This window comes from Kwoniella mangroviensis (genome assembly GCF_000507465.2).
Source record: "Kwoniella mangroviensis CBS 8507 chromosome 1 map unlocalized Ctg02, whole genome shotgun sequence".
In the NCBI taxonomy this organism is placed as follows: domain Eukaryota; kingdom Fungi; phylum Basidiomycota; class Tremellomycetes; order Tremellales; family Cryptococcaceae; genus Kwoniella; species Kwoniella mangrovensis.
The window spans coordinates 551,705-566,056 of NW_027062534.1; the positions used below are offsets into that span (position 1 = coordinate 551,705).

Here is a 14,352-nt window from a genome sequence, read left to right on the forward strand (position 1 = left end):
GATTCCGTGTATATGCTGTTTGAGAACGAAGTATGGATTGTTGAAGAAGAGAAAAGGGAGCATCCAGTTGAATGTTGGATCCCGGATAATGCAAGTGTTATGATCGTATCTGTTACATTGTTTGTGTGGATATGATGGTGACGGTTGTCGGCTGATGGGCTGTGTGAGAGGACATCGATAGGTTGAAATGATCTATCACTCGTATCAGAATATCAATCCTCTCAAAATAATCATGCTATCATCGTTTCAGTCCGTTTCAGGTCCAGGCATCAGTCCTTGTTCATCTCCATGTCCGAGGGACTGAAAATGCGCTCGCTTAGGTTTTGTCCGTGCAACTCCTTTGGTAGATATCTCACTGCCCCGATCTGATGGTGGTAACGCCGAGGCCGATCGTGATGGTGAATGTGGACGTGATGGTGGCAAACGTCATTTCGATCAATCAACTCGTTTCGTTGATATGCACGACTTTTGATTCGGAATCGGAATGAAAATCCATAGACCACTTCGCTGCTACAATATATCTGGTGTTGGTTACTATCAGACCGGAACAGAATGGGTATGGTAAAACTATCCTGTCATTTAGCTACTGCATGAGTGCTATATCAATCACTAAACCAACCAGTGATGTCGAGCCAACATGCACCTCCCCCACTACCGCTATCACGAGCAGACGAAGAAATGAAGGTCAATGACTTATGACTCAACACCTACGGCACAGTCATGCGACAGACCAAGATCCGATGCCCATCGCCATGGTCTGCGCTACTCACCAAATCCCATACCTTCGATCCGGGTGTATCGACCTCGTCAATGGGCCAATCGTCAGCATATTTCAATGTTTTCTGGTGTGTGGGTAATCTAGACATGGAAGTGAGCTATAGGGTTGGCGAGGTATTGGCAGATGGAAATTTCTCTATGCTGAGAGGTGATCTCGTCAATCCGATTACTCTGTAATGAAGGCCAGAATCCTCCGTCTTCCATGTCCGGCGTGGCAGGTGCGACTCCCCCTTCAAGTGTTCTTACAAATTGGCAATGTCATTGGTTTATCAGTCCAAGCGGAGGTCTTGACTCTGCTTCATGAAGGAAGTGTAATCAACTTTACGCCTGTCAATCTTCCTTCTGGTTCGAGTTTGGCTGATTGGCCTTAAACGCTTCGAGAGTGATACTCCTGTTCAAGAACAACAAAGTGGAAGATGGTAAAGAGGGAAAGGAGGAGAGAGTGAAGTTTCCATGGTGATCTGATCGTCAAATCCCTCGGCCACGCTCTATGCTGTGGTCTCTCATACTGTATAGAGCTTTCTTTTTCAAATAGGTAATAATGAATTGGCGAGCTTGTGATACAGTAGACAGAGCATGATAAGACAGAAAAATGCATCAAGCATTATAATTCGCATATATAATAATCACTGCAGAAAAAAGAGCTGAAAGTGGGCATATTGTATACCGATCAAGAGATCGTGGCTAGGTCGAGACTCTAATCATACGGAAAGAGATTAGAATTGAGGTGAAAGTCTCCTCTTCTTCGCTTTGCATTGACCACCGGTCGAAGCACCTTCAGTAGGTGTAGGGCTCAAGTTGATTTCCCCGATGACGCTAGAGGACGAAGCGGAGCTGGGGGCAGAAGATTGGATGGCTCCGATTGGCGTGACGAGAAGGGTAGCGGAAGAAGTAGTAGCCAATGTAGAAGTAGCGGAGGAAGCTGCGGAAGCAGAAGTTGAGGGTGTAGTGGAGTTGACGGAAGAAGAGGAAGAAGCGTTAGTGTTGTTGGTAGCGGGAGCACCGTTGGCCGACCATAATGGGTTATTTCCTGGCAGGGCAGTAAGAAGTCCATTCTCTCCTACTTCCTGTTTCCACAATAAAGCAGATCAGCTGAAATTTCTGATAGGTATGAGAAGGTTGACCTACCTCATCGATGATTACACTTGGGTCATCAGGCGTACAAGTACCGCCACCGGTGCCAGTGAAGATTGGTTGAAGAACTGGACATTTTTCAATTGAGAATTCTACATCGCACGAGGAGCCCGCTTCGAATATTTTAGGGAAGAGTCCAGTAGGCCAACCGTTCGAGAAGTCACCTAAGGGTCATATCAGCATGGTATTTGTCACTAGATCGAAGGTCTGGTGCTCAAGTACCCACCATGAGAAGAATAACCAACATCATCACCGTTGGCCCAAACTCTCGCACCTGCCTTGTATTCGTAATTGTCCTGAACAGGTCATCAGCATTGATCGATAAAAATCCTACCGAAGAATCAGAAAAACTTACTGAGAAGTGGAACTCATAGAATACTGCACAGATATACTGGTAAGTAAGGTCACTATCGGAAAGCGAAAGTGGAAATCACTCACAGCTCATGATCCTCTGAGGGTAAGTAGCAGGACAAGGACCACCTGAGTCATGACCTCCGGAAACGGGATATGCAACATGTTTACTACCTTCTAATCAGTTGTTCACGCCATCCCTACGGTCCACACAATCATCAGCTCAAGATAACAATCGATGTTACACGATAACAATCGATGTTACACCTACCAGCAGTTCGGGAAGAAGATGTTAGCTCGTAGATCTTGAGGACAACTATATTCGGGGAACTCTATATGCGGAGTCAATACTGGTATTACAGAGGGTGATCTGGTATATGGAAAAACTAACCGTGAGTATCTGGTTTACCAGGTCCACTATAATCCAAACAGGTATAACTGATCGCCTTATTGGTGTAATCGTTATCATCGTAAGTAGATCGCTTGGAGCTGCCCGCTAACATCTTGAATTCCTCTGGGAATTCGTGGACTTCTTCGTCTGGGCCGGATCTGCAATGTTGTGAAGGCAGTCAGTGGCTGATCCAGAATAGGATATAAGACAGACAATGAAGCTCACCGTCGCATCTGGTGACCGTAAGTTAGAGCATGATACGGTTAGTATTTTAACCAATAGTACAGGGTTGAGAACAGCTCACAAGGTAATATCTGATGAACAGAGATCAGCATCAGATTCAGATCTTCCCGGAGGAGTGCACTTACGTGTTGACTCTGTTCATTCTGACCAGCTCAAAAGTACCATTATCGTATTTATGGTACAGTTGAGGTGCCCAGTAATTACTCTTGTCCTCGATGACGTTAGCGGTGGTACATCTGAGTGACGATCGGCAAGTATCCTTGACCTCATGACGATGTACTCACTTTCCATCACGATTGTTCTCGTACGTATGCTCATTCTTGAATGATGATGATCCTACCACGTGGTGTACTGTAACATGCAACACGATCAGGATTGGCCTGTCTTCAATCCACACTAACTTACCATGGGTAGAAATGGTCCTGGGGTTGATGATTGGATCTACTCGAGTGGTGAAAGTAGCAGTACCATGTTGAACGATGAAGAATCTATAGGATACTTTAGCACCTGTAGGTAAGCGGCAGATCTTTACTCACGGATCGCCGGCAGATACACCTGCTAACAAAGCAGCTACACCGTATAGGGTGGAGAGACCAAGCATTTTCAAGTGAGGAGTTTATAGGACGTTTGTATAAAAATAAAGAGCGTGAATTATGTAAGAGTGAAAGAATGACTGGGTGAGTAGTGGTAGTATATGATAAACAAGATGGAAGAAAGCAGGTCAAAATGCCTCAAGCATATATGCAAGCAACCTTTATATACGAACCAGAATAACGGATTGAAGGGAAGGGAAGAAAGAAACGGAGGAAACAAAGGGATTGATGAGTGTCCCTTTATATGTATATGATCATCCGTATCCAAGATATACTTGAACATATCTTCGGTCTTCTCTACCTTATGCATAGACTCAGATATATGAGAATGAACGGAGATGAGATGAAACCTCAATCGGTGAGCGAAAAAGGCCCTAGCGTAGGTTTGAGATAGCCTACAACATACATCTACGTCCCTTTCAATCAGGATGATGCGTATGTCGATGTTCTGGTCCGGGCAAGGCACCGATGGACGTATAGCACATAGCGGGACTCTGTATCATGTCAGAACGAACAGTGTGTATCATACAAAAGCAATTTATGCAAAAAGTGAAGATATGAAACGGGGCTCAAAAAGATTGGATGACCCCCCTTGTAACGAGAGCGTGACATATTCTCCGAACGCGATCGGATTCTCCGTCGATGGTACAAACTCGATGGATAAGCACAAATGAAGATATGCATGCATCATCTACAAGTATCTGACATATTGACCGATCCGCAGCCCAGACATTACTTCTTGAACTTCCTCCTCAATGCACTTCCCTCCTTTTGTGGCCTGCTAATTTGGCTGTAGAAGTCGAGGTCGCTGAGCTGTTCTTCGCCGTAGAAGAGGTGCTCTTGGCCTGTATAGTGCTTTTCGCAGATGATGTCGGTGCTTTAGAGATAGCTGAAGAGGTTCTAGCAGTACTGGTGGCTTTTGCCGCTGTCGAAGTAGCTTTGGACGTCGAGCTGGCTTTAGATGTCGAGCTAGCTTTGAACGTTGAAGACGATGAAGTGGCAGCTTTGGACACTGAATTTCCTGATTTCTGATATATCGTCAATAACGAGGAACCACCACAATACCCTGCCGAGTAATCTAATCCATTACATGGCATGTTACATGCAAGATTGTAGTTGATTGCTGACAAAGTAGTCTTGGTAGTCGTGTTGCCGCAGTAGCATTCTGGCACATCGAATAAGCGTCAGTCATGTTTCATTCTGGAGATAAGACATATCGCGAGGTCTACAGTACTCACCTACTGACCATTCGACACCTGCCAGACTGAATCCCTTAGATGAACAGAAATTTATACACTTCGTAGGTGTCATCGACTGATCAGTCATCGATGCTCCCGTCAACGCTCTTGAACCTTTAGGTTCAGCTAGACAGCCAAGCTTGGTCCATCCGGCGGGTACTAGAAAGGTACCATATTTTCAGATATATATATTGCGAAATATAAGGAGGGATACTCACTTGGTATGGTGGAAGTGGTGAACGTAGCAGTCTCTTTCCAGTTTGGATCAGGTTTCTTGGCTCCACTTCTGCCCCATACTGGGTTATTTCCTGGTAACTTCGCAATTGGGTTATTGGTACCAATATCCTATCGAGAAAGAACATGTCGTGATCAATACGATTGATTCCCGCACGCATATTCCCATCCATTGTAATGATTTGTAAAAGTCGGACCCACCTCATTCACAATCTGGAACCCTTCATCAGGTCTACAAGCTGACCCATTCGTAGTCATAAGCGGTTTCAGGGGCGGACAATTCTCCAACGAGAAATCTACCGCACAGGTCTCCCCGTAAGGAAATACCTTAGGTAAGAAGCCTTTGGGCCAACCCATCGTAAAGTCCCCATGTAAGGAGTAACCGACATCATCTCCCGTGGCCCACACTCTCGCTCCGTCCTTGTAAGTGAATCGATCGGTGAAATGGAATTCGTAGAATACACTTAAGATCCTCTTCGGATGACTAGCAGGACAGGGTCCACCCGAATTGTATCCTTGAGATAAGGGGTAGTGAACATGAGCGGAATTAGGTAACCAGTTGTTCACTCCGTCCCAGCAATTAGGAAAGAATACTTGAGCTCGACTACAAACGAAGCAAAAATTGTGTCAATATACTGTACCGTGTGGTAATTCTTGGGGAGGAGTCAACAACCTACAGGTCATTTGGACAACTTTGTTTAGGAAATTCGCCAGTTTCCGGCGCACCGTTTACTCCCAGACAAACATATGAAATGGCTTTGTCGGCGTAATTCGAAGCGTTATAAGTTGTTCTCGAAGGATTACCAGCTACCATTCGGAATCCAAGTGGGAAATCGTATACCTGTTCGTTTTGACTTCCACTTTGGGCTAAATCAGCAGGCGTCGTATAGGAGTAAGTAAAGCAACATACCGCCTCATCTGATCGCTCACAATAAGTCAGCTACAATGATACCCGAGATGCGATGGTTAAAAATTGAATCGCTCACGAGGTAATAAGTGTTAGCCCTATTCATCTTGACCAGATCAAACTTGCCATCATCCCTTTTCCTGTATAATTGAGGTATCCAATAATTCGAATGATCGATGGCTATATTCGCGGTGGTGCATCTGAGTGAGATCACGCAAATCAGCTAATTCAATTTCGTTCTAGTGTGAACCAACTTACTTCCCCGCTATCGAATTTTCGTATGTGTAGGTGGGTTTGAAAGACGAAGATCCCACAATTGAATGAACTGAGTTGTACCACCCCATTACAAGTTCAGCCCTATCGAGTCGTAACTCAGAGAAGTACTCACCGTGCGAAGATATTCCTCCAGGGGAAATGACAGGATCAATACGACTGGTTATGATGTCTGGTCCATGTTGAATGACGAAGAAGCTGCAACGGTACCAGCGCGATATCAGTCTTGATCTCAAATCAATCATACGTTCGGATTCGGATGGACAACTTACGGATCTGTCCATGCATTCACATGATTCGTTGACAGCACCAACACCGCCAATGAGAGTAAAGCGGAAGACAACATCGTCGCATGAAGAAAGGTGATTAGTCACCGATCTACAATCTATCGCTCAGAGAGAATTAAGTCCTCCCAAACCCAGTGGAGAGGCCAGAGAAATCTGAAAACAAGTTCAGTCAGAACGAGAAGAGAAGGTTTGATAGAATGAGACTGATCAATTTGACATATACCTTCATTCATCTTTTCAGCAACAGATATAGTCTTGTATCCTTATCGATTCAACATCTGATAATCCCTTTCGAATTCAGGATCCCACTCAAAAAGTAAGACAAAGATCGACGAGATGAGCGGAAACGCAAAAAGAATACGCGTGGTGAAGTACTTCAGTAACGGTTTAACGTCATTTACGTTAATACGCGTGACGCAATGCTAAGAGCAAGAGGGAATTATGAAACTCCAAGTATAGGTACAGTACTACTGTATCCACTTGTTCGGTAGCAGCAACAATTGAGAGAGAAAAGAGATTCATCACGACACGATAAGTCACCAAACATCAACTAATGGTTATTCGCTAATTTCATCTTTCTCATCTAGATCAAGAAGTCAAAGAAAGAAAGGGGTATATATATATATAAATGGATAATTCGTATCAGGAAATAAAGCAAGTGACCAATCGTCAGAAAGATCGGTAGATAAAAACAATGAAAGAGTCTTATCGTCATATTTTGAATTGTCCATGAGAATGAGATTATTTTTGATTCGTTTTTTGTTATGGTTTTCTTCATCCGACGTATGCTGTATAGAGAATGGAATTGACATAATTCGTGTGCATGTTCATGCTATGCGATGGTTCTTTAGAAATGATTCGTAGGTAGGATTCGTGAGGGATTGTCGGGATTGTTGGTTGATGTTAAATCGGTTAGATGACAGCACCGAATGGTACGTCGCTCGGTGTGAGACCGATGACACCTTTGAACAGCAGAGGAAGTACTATCAGAGCCACGAAGATGGCCTGGATGAGGACATATACGATTGAGTCTATATCATCGTTGATGTGAGCATATATGCCGTATGTGAAAGTTGACAGGACATCGTTACTCACAAGTGAACACAATCTTTCTTCTCTGACTCCTTTGTCTGAAACTGTAAATAGGAGGTCTGATTTGTTGCGAAGGAGCCAACCAGAACAACATCGTAGCGTGTAATCGATCGAAGTATGGTATCAACATTGGTGGAGTTAAGAGGAACAACAGCAAGTGACAAGCAATGAAATCGGCAGAATATAATCCCATTTCAATCGTCTTGACCACAAATTCTCTTGCAGGTTGAGATAGAGCGTGCGAACCTAAGCCTCTGTTGAACCAAACACCAGTCCACCATGCTCTGTTGGTTTCATCGTGCTTGAATTCTCTTGAGAGGAAGACGGCAATGAGGATCTTGAAGATACACCTTTGCACTGAGATCACAGCGATGATACCCAATACGGCATGCGAGGCATCCCATAATTCTAAGAACCACAAGAACTCAAAGAACGCGACCATACCGACAACAGCACCGAAGTGAGCGATGGCAGCCATGGTAGCACCGAATTGGTTGGTGTAGGAGTTCAAGCATGGTCCGAGGAAGACTGAGATCAAGAACAAGGTAATCAAGAAGGCCATGTTCCATACGATCGGTCCTAGAGCGATGATGGCGATCCGCAATAAACCAGGTTGAGTTCTACCATCGACAGTGAATGACTTGACGAAAAGGTAACAGATGACGAAGAGGATGGCGACGCAGATCGGACCGATGATTTCACCAACGACAATAGCCTTCCAAGGTGCTCTGGGTGTATCTGAGGAGAGTTTCTCGGATGGCAGACCAAGTCTTTTCCTCTTGAAACCGGTAATTCGAGTTCTTGACAATCGGCAGTATCCGACCCATGAGTTGGCGTGTGTTCGGGAGTTACCTCTAGACATCCATCGAAGGAATTCTCGGTAATCGATGATAAAGTCAGAATAGGAGAATTGATGCGGGTTGAACAAAAATGGAGCGACACAAAGACCAACGACGGTGATCCAGAAGTAGATCAGGTGAGGTACGAATACAGACAAGGTGATGTATAGCAACAATACCAATGTTCGAAGACCAAGGTAGATCGAAGGACCAGCGAATCGAGAGCTGAATGAATCGTCAGCATAAGCTTGCCTGGTCACAACACGTCAACTCACTATAAGATACTGAAAGATATACGCGTAGTAGCGAAACCTCGACCAGTGGCAATATATCTTGCACCACCGAAAGTCAAGTTATTCAGGATCGAGTGCATGTAGATCTGAGTAGAGAACACTTCGAATACCGGTGAGAGGGACAAGAAATGCTTGCATAGACGTAAGATAGCTCGACCAGCACCTCGTTCGGTAAGTTCTATATACGTTATCAACTCGAGACTCTCGTTTGCATAGAAGCAGATTTACTCACCCTGCACGAAAAGAGGGATGAAAGCGACCCAGAACACGATGAAAATCGAGATGATACATCGTTTGATCCATCTGAACACAGGTTGGAGGTTGTAACAACCACTTTGACCAGGTAAAATATCACCGGCAGCACTGTATTTACAGACAACCAATTGCTTGTTCAAGGTACCGAGGAAGACGAGGGCCAGCATGAACACTTGAACGGAACACATGACGAGCTGCAATCAATCAAAAGTCAGTATTGGTCTTGTATCAGAAAACGGGGAACTCACGATGTTGTTGATGTGGAAACCTGGATGACCGTAGTAGAAAGTCAAGAATCTATCGATTGGCAATTGGGTACCCAAATAATAATATTCTCTCGAAAGCATCTGTTCACCCATACCAGTACCGATCTTAGTTTGGAAATTCAAAATAGTACCGAAACCTAAATCTCTTCCTTTACCACATTGGTAGTACTCTGAATGCTTGATCCTACCACCTCGTCCGAAAGCCATCATACCAGCGTAGATATCCTCGTTCAAGTGTAATCCCTTTTGAGCCTTTGAAACACCACCTCGAGTATTCATGTAGATCGCGTTGAGGAAATCGGGATGTCCATAATGCAATTTACCTCCGATGTATGACAATGACCTTGCAGCGAGAGTACCGAATGTCTGTTCTTTACCGGCAGCGATATCACCTAAAATACCAATGTTTTCAGAGAAGATATATTCTCTGGCTCCTAAAATCGCAACAGGGAATTTCTCGAATTGCTGATGACCATTTTGGGCATAAGGAGATTGGTTGGACACTCTGAACTCCTCAAATTCACCTAGAACGTTTCTGATCTTGAGACATTCTTCCAAATAGTTATCCTGGTTCGCATCGATAAGTTGCAAGTATTCACCTCGGTAGAAGACGATGGCGTGATTCTGGTTATCCGATTTACCGTCACCTAAGATAGGGTTACCGGGCAATTCAATCCTAAACTTGGGTCTTCTTCTACCGTTTGGCAGAATCTCAGAGTGTCCGTCCACCAAAGCAGAGAAGATCCTCGATTCGCCGCCATCCTTTCTAGGTGGTTCTTCATCTAGGTAAGCAATTTGTAAATCAGGGTAAGCTCGGAGCAGGAATTCGGCATTTTCGTGTTCTTCTTTGTTGAATTTCGAATATCTTTGCATGGATACGACAAATTTAAACTTTCTTCGGGCCATTCGTTCGAGTTCTCGTTCAAGTTGATCAGTGTTACCTCCGAACAATTGCACAACTTCAGGATTCTCGACTCGGTAGAGCAACTTGATAGCTTTGGAGTAATTCATGAAACCAGAAACAGTTCGGTAAAGAGTTTGAGCACGAAGCGAAGCCCAAATTCGGGTTCGTAGGGTGTACTCAGGGGCAGCAGACTTGAAACCGATAGTGTAGAATGGGATATCATCGGCCTTCTTCGCTTCAGCCTTCTCGTCGTTACCGAAGGGGTTACCACCGTTGAACATATTGGATTCTTCAGCCAAGATCTTGGTATCTCTGACGAAGTTGTCCCATTCGATGGGATGGAGTTGTTTGAGGTATTCTAACAAGGTGACTCGAGTATTCTGATCCTCCTCTCTGATAATTTCCCTAAGTGATAACAAGATCTTCTCAGAGTAGTGAGGTACAAGAACGGTAAATGTTGGCATAGCCTCAACTGGGATTGGTTCAGGGATAGCAGTGGTAAGTGACTGAGCGAAGAAAGAGATTCGTCGTTCGGCTTCGGATCCTTTGGGGAAGAACTCGGTCTTTACACCTTTATCACCTTGCGAGATGAAGAATGCTGGAGCCCGGAGAGTTCGTTTGCCAGGTTGATCGGATTGGACTTGGTGGTATAGCAACTTCTGGACGTGTTCGATGGACAAGAGATGTTCTCGATACATGGAGATGATGACGGCGTTCCAGACTTGGGATACGAGTACCTGATATAGCAAGTTAGCTATGACCCTCACCAACACATATACAACTCACCTTTGGCTTATACTTCACTTCCATATCAGCAGTAGCCAAGATCTTTGCGTAAATCCTCTTTGGCAATCTAGCAAAGATATCGGCCCATGGTGTCCAGATGGACATACCAATTGCGAAACTTCTTGCAATGGAGAAGACGGTGTTCCAGATAACGTACCAAAGGAAGGTATCCAAGAAGAACAGAGTCAAGTCCATGACGAACATGACCGTCAACGCGAAGGCAGGTTGGTTCGTACATAATCCAGTTCCGAGATATTTGTCGTGACAGTTTTGCACTTTCATTCCGACCATTACCTTGATGGGATCTCGGAAGGACAAGGTCAGGAAGAAGTATGATTCAGCGAATTTACAACCGAAAATGAGGAACCAGAGCAAGAACGATGCGAATCGGTTGTTCCTTGGTAGCTTGGGGTACGACGCGGTGAATGTTTGATTGGCTAAGTATTTCCTTGATTTACCAGCTACTCGATCACCAAACATTCGACCAGAAGGTAGGGTAGCGAATGCAGCGGTAGCGACGACTGACACAAAGAACTGAACGATACCGAGAATCAATGACACTTGACCTGTTTGATTCCAGAAGGCGATATAGATGGTTGGAGCTCCAGTGATACCAAGGATGATGAGAAGGAATATCAATCGTCGAGTCAAGTGAGAAGTGTTGTTCCAAGTCGTAGGGATGTAAGAGAATTCAGCGAGGGTAGCGGCTATCATGATGATCGAAGCGACAGCACCACCCAACGCAGTGACGGACCATGCCATGGGAGTGGTGGCTTTCGTTGAACCTTTTTGAGCGTAGATGGACGGAGCGTTATAAGCAGTGTAAAACCAGAAGACGGAGATGTGCAGAACCCAGATACGGTTGAAGTTGACGAGTAAATGGAAGAAGGATCGTTTTTCGAGATAAGTCTTGAAGAATACCTTATTCCAATCGATCCTGTCGAATTTCATGAATCTTTGAGCAGGAGGGATATCGACGAGACGGGTCTACGCATGGGTGTTAGCTATTGAACGGAAATGCGAATCACTCAGCTCACCTTATCATTCAAGACAATCCTGCTGACACCCTCAGGGTACCAGAACAATTGGTTGACATCGTCGTAACCAATAGTCTTATCGTGATCATTCTCCCTTTTCAAGAATCTTCCATCTACCACTTCGTATCCTTGATCTCGCAGGAATTTGTAGATAGGCTTGACGACAGCTCGTAGATATAATCCTTCTGGGACAGCTTCAACTCTGTTTTGACATTCGGGTGATCGGTAATAATCGTCCGCGCATTTGAAAATGAAACATAGACATTCAGGCATGAACCTGACCTGAGCGGCCTCACCCCAACATAGCAAGTACAAAGCGACTTGACGGAGTCGGTCATACTGAGACATGTTGTTCATAGCCGTTCTCCATCTGTTGGTAGCTGAATCGAGGGATTTTTCCTGGGCGGTAGCAGGTGCTTGTTTCCCCTTTGGACCTTTGCCTCGTCTAGCTACCGATCTGACTCTGGATAAACCTGGATTTTGCACCGCACCGATAGCATCGTCCAAATCAAGTTGAGAGGCGAAGTACCATTTCCTGTAATTGGCATGTTCACCACCGATGTAATCGGCATGTAAAGTGAGAAGAGCTTGGTTAGGTGACATTCTGGATGCTCGGGAATCTAACTGGATCATCAAGAAGTCGTAAACGTTTCGTGAAGAGTCTTTCTGGAAACCGAATTTGTTGGCCAAGTCGATCAACACATCTTCGATCTCTTCTTTGGATAATGGGATGTTTGCCTCTTGGGTCCAAGCGGGCTAAATGATATATCAGCGGGAGTACCACATAATGTAGGAATTGTGGATATTCACATAAGGTTCCCTGGGTCGATGACCATCTCTACTACCCTCTGTGAAAGTAGGCGTGGAAGCCCTGGATGGGACGTAGCCTTGTTGACCGTGGTATTCTGATGAGTTGTAGTAACCATCTGTCCAAAAGTGATTAGTCCATGCTGTGTATATGTGTATGTGTCGACGCGATCACCCACCATTTCCACTGTATCCACTGTCACTCGCCCATGTCTCCACAGCTCTACCACCACCTTCCATTCTACCTCTCATCTCCGCTTCGGTATCGAAGACAGGTGCATACTGGCCGCCTTGACCTGGAGGAGCTACACCCGCACCTGGGATATTGACAGCATCCGGATGAGTGTAACCCCCTGCGTGATGGGCATTGTCGTATGGTAATTGCTGAGTGTTGAAGGGATCAGATGACCCAGAGGAATAAGAAGACGGTTGATGTTTGGGACCAGGAGGTGCGTTAGGGTATGACATGATTGATGAAAGCTAAAAAGAATGACGTTGAGTGAGCGGGTAGCTGTTTGTAGATGTTGATATACAGGGGCGGTGCGGGTTGGACACGATTTAATCAAAAGCTACGTCCTGCGATGCTGATGATAGTATAATAAAGGTGAAAAGAGTATAGAATGAAGATGAATGAGATATCTTAGACGAGGTGCAAGATAGCTTGGACCGCCAAGAGGACTAAGCCTTTATGTGGGATTATAGGATGTCTATCGATTGATTTGGGTTATCGTTCACTCACCTACAAATTTGGGGAAAAAAGAACAGAAGCGCTACTTGACTACACTACGCCTTGACTACCTTCTCGCGGCTTCTCTCTGAAACGATCTGTCTGTCGATGAATTGTCCTATGTCGTTAAGATGGAGATATATGGAGAGATATATGAACGATCTATCTTTTTGCCGTTCCTTTGATATTCTTTCTTTTCTTTCCCGTCTTTATTTGATCGTCCCTAACGTGGTATCACCACTATGGTATGGGTGATGATCGAGACGTGTCTGTCTGTGAGTCGTCGGGACGTAAAGAGAGCCTAGTGAGTACGAATGAAATATATGAAAGAAGAAAGAGTGGAATGAAGGTTGAGTCTGTAAAGGAAGTTGGAGAATGAATGAAAAGTTGGTTGGTGTTGGTGTGTGGTGTATGGTGGTATGGTGTATGGTTGGTAGTGTGGTGTGGTTGTTTGTTAGGTAAATACGCGTGCATTTGCTCTGCTACAGGTGAAAAAGGAAAGGGAAGGGGAATTACAAAGGATAAAACAGACCATTACCACATATCATGACCCTGAACTACAGTTGATACACTCAATACAAATCCATTCCCGCCTGAGCTGGTCCACTTGCATGATGGCATTATAACACATTCCTAATGAGCATTACAAAAGACTGCGGCTCAAATACCAAACATCCAATACATATATATGCTGTGCTTGGTCAGAAGGTGAAAACTATTCGGAGAAACTGCAGTTACAACCCATAATCACATGCATAACCATCTTTTATCCGTCCCGTACTCGCAGTTGAGCTGTTTGGTATCTGGTCAATAGCTGATACCCGAGAGGAAGACATCTGCAGATAAAATAAACGATATAAACAAGTGCCGATTCTACAACGTCATCGGCGTAAGGGGCTGTGTCCTTTTTGGTTGCAG

At 44.7% G+C, this 14,352-nt stretch overlaps 4 protein-coding genes across 4 annotated transcripts; all 4 read right to left on the minus strand.

Annotated features, from left to right (window-relative positions):
• Positions 1-1,493: 1,493 nt before the first annotated feature.
• Positions 1,494-2,356, minus strand: I203_105290 (uncharacterized protein; the record flags this gene model as incomplete). The annotated part of the gene is made up of 5 exons (XM_065517739.1): positions 1,494-1,844; positions 1,906-2,075; positions 2,138-2,207; positions 2,267-2,289; positions 2,350-2,356. The coding sequence occupies 5 exons, from the start codon at positions 2,354-2,356 to the stop codon at positions 1,494-1,496; spliced, it is 621 nt and encodes a 206-aa protein (XP_065373043.1).
• Positions 2,357-2,443: 87 nt separating this feature from the next.
• Positions 2,444-3,497, minus strand: I203_105291 (uncharacterized protein; the record flags this gene model as incomplete). The annotated part of the gene is made up of 7 exons (XM_065517740.1): positions 2,444-2,462; positions 2,534-2,594; positions 2,654-2,811; positions 3,022-3,132; positions 3,181-3,247; positions 3,302-3,384; positions 3,433-3,497. 7 exons carry the CDS (start codon positions 3,495-3,497, stop codon positions 2,444-2,446), a joined length of 564 nt encoding a protein of 187 aa, XP_065373044.1.
• A 744-nt stretch (positions 3,498-4,241) lies between these two features.
• I203_105292 (uncharacterized protein) lies at positions 4,242-6,487 on the minus strand (the record flags this gene model as incomplete). Its single annotated transcript, XM_065517741.1, has 9 exons — positions 4,242-4,654; positions 4,728-4,886; positions 4,946-5,072; positions 5,163-5,565; positions 5,639-5,901; positions 5,948-6,068; positions 6,127-6,193; positions 6,257-6,339; positions 6,414-6,487. 9 exons carry the CDS (start codon positions 6,485-6,487, stop codon positions 4,242-4,244), a joined length of 1,710 nt encoding a protein of 569 aa, XP_065373045.1.
• An 853-nt stretch (positions 6,488-7,340) lies between these two features.
• I203_105293 (1,3-beta-glucan synthase component FKS1) lies at positions 7,341-13,175 on the minus strand (the record flags this gene model as incomplete). Its single annotated transcript, XM_019144461.1, has 9 exons — positions 7,341-7,459; positions 7,524-8,584; positions 8,635-8,830; positions 8,885-9,101; positions 9,156-10,814; positions 10,864-11,850; positions 11,901-12,656; positions 12,711-12,826; positions 12,887-13,175. 9 exons carry the CDS (start codon positions 13,173-13,175, stop codon positions 7,341-7,343), a joined length of 5,400 nt encoding a protein of 1,799 aa, XP_019005796.1.
• Between the last annotated feature and the right edge of the window lie 1,177 nt (positions 13,176-14,352).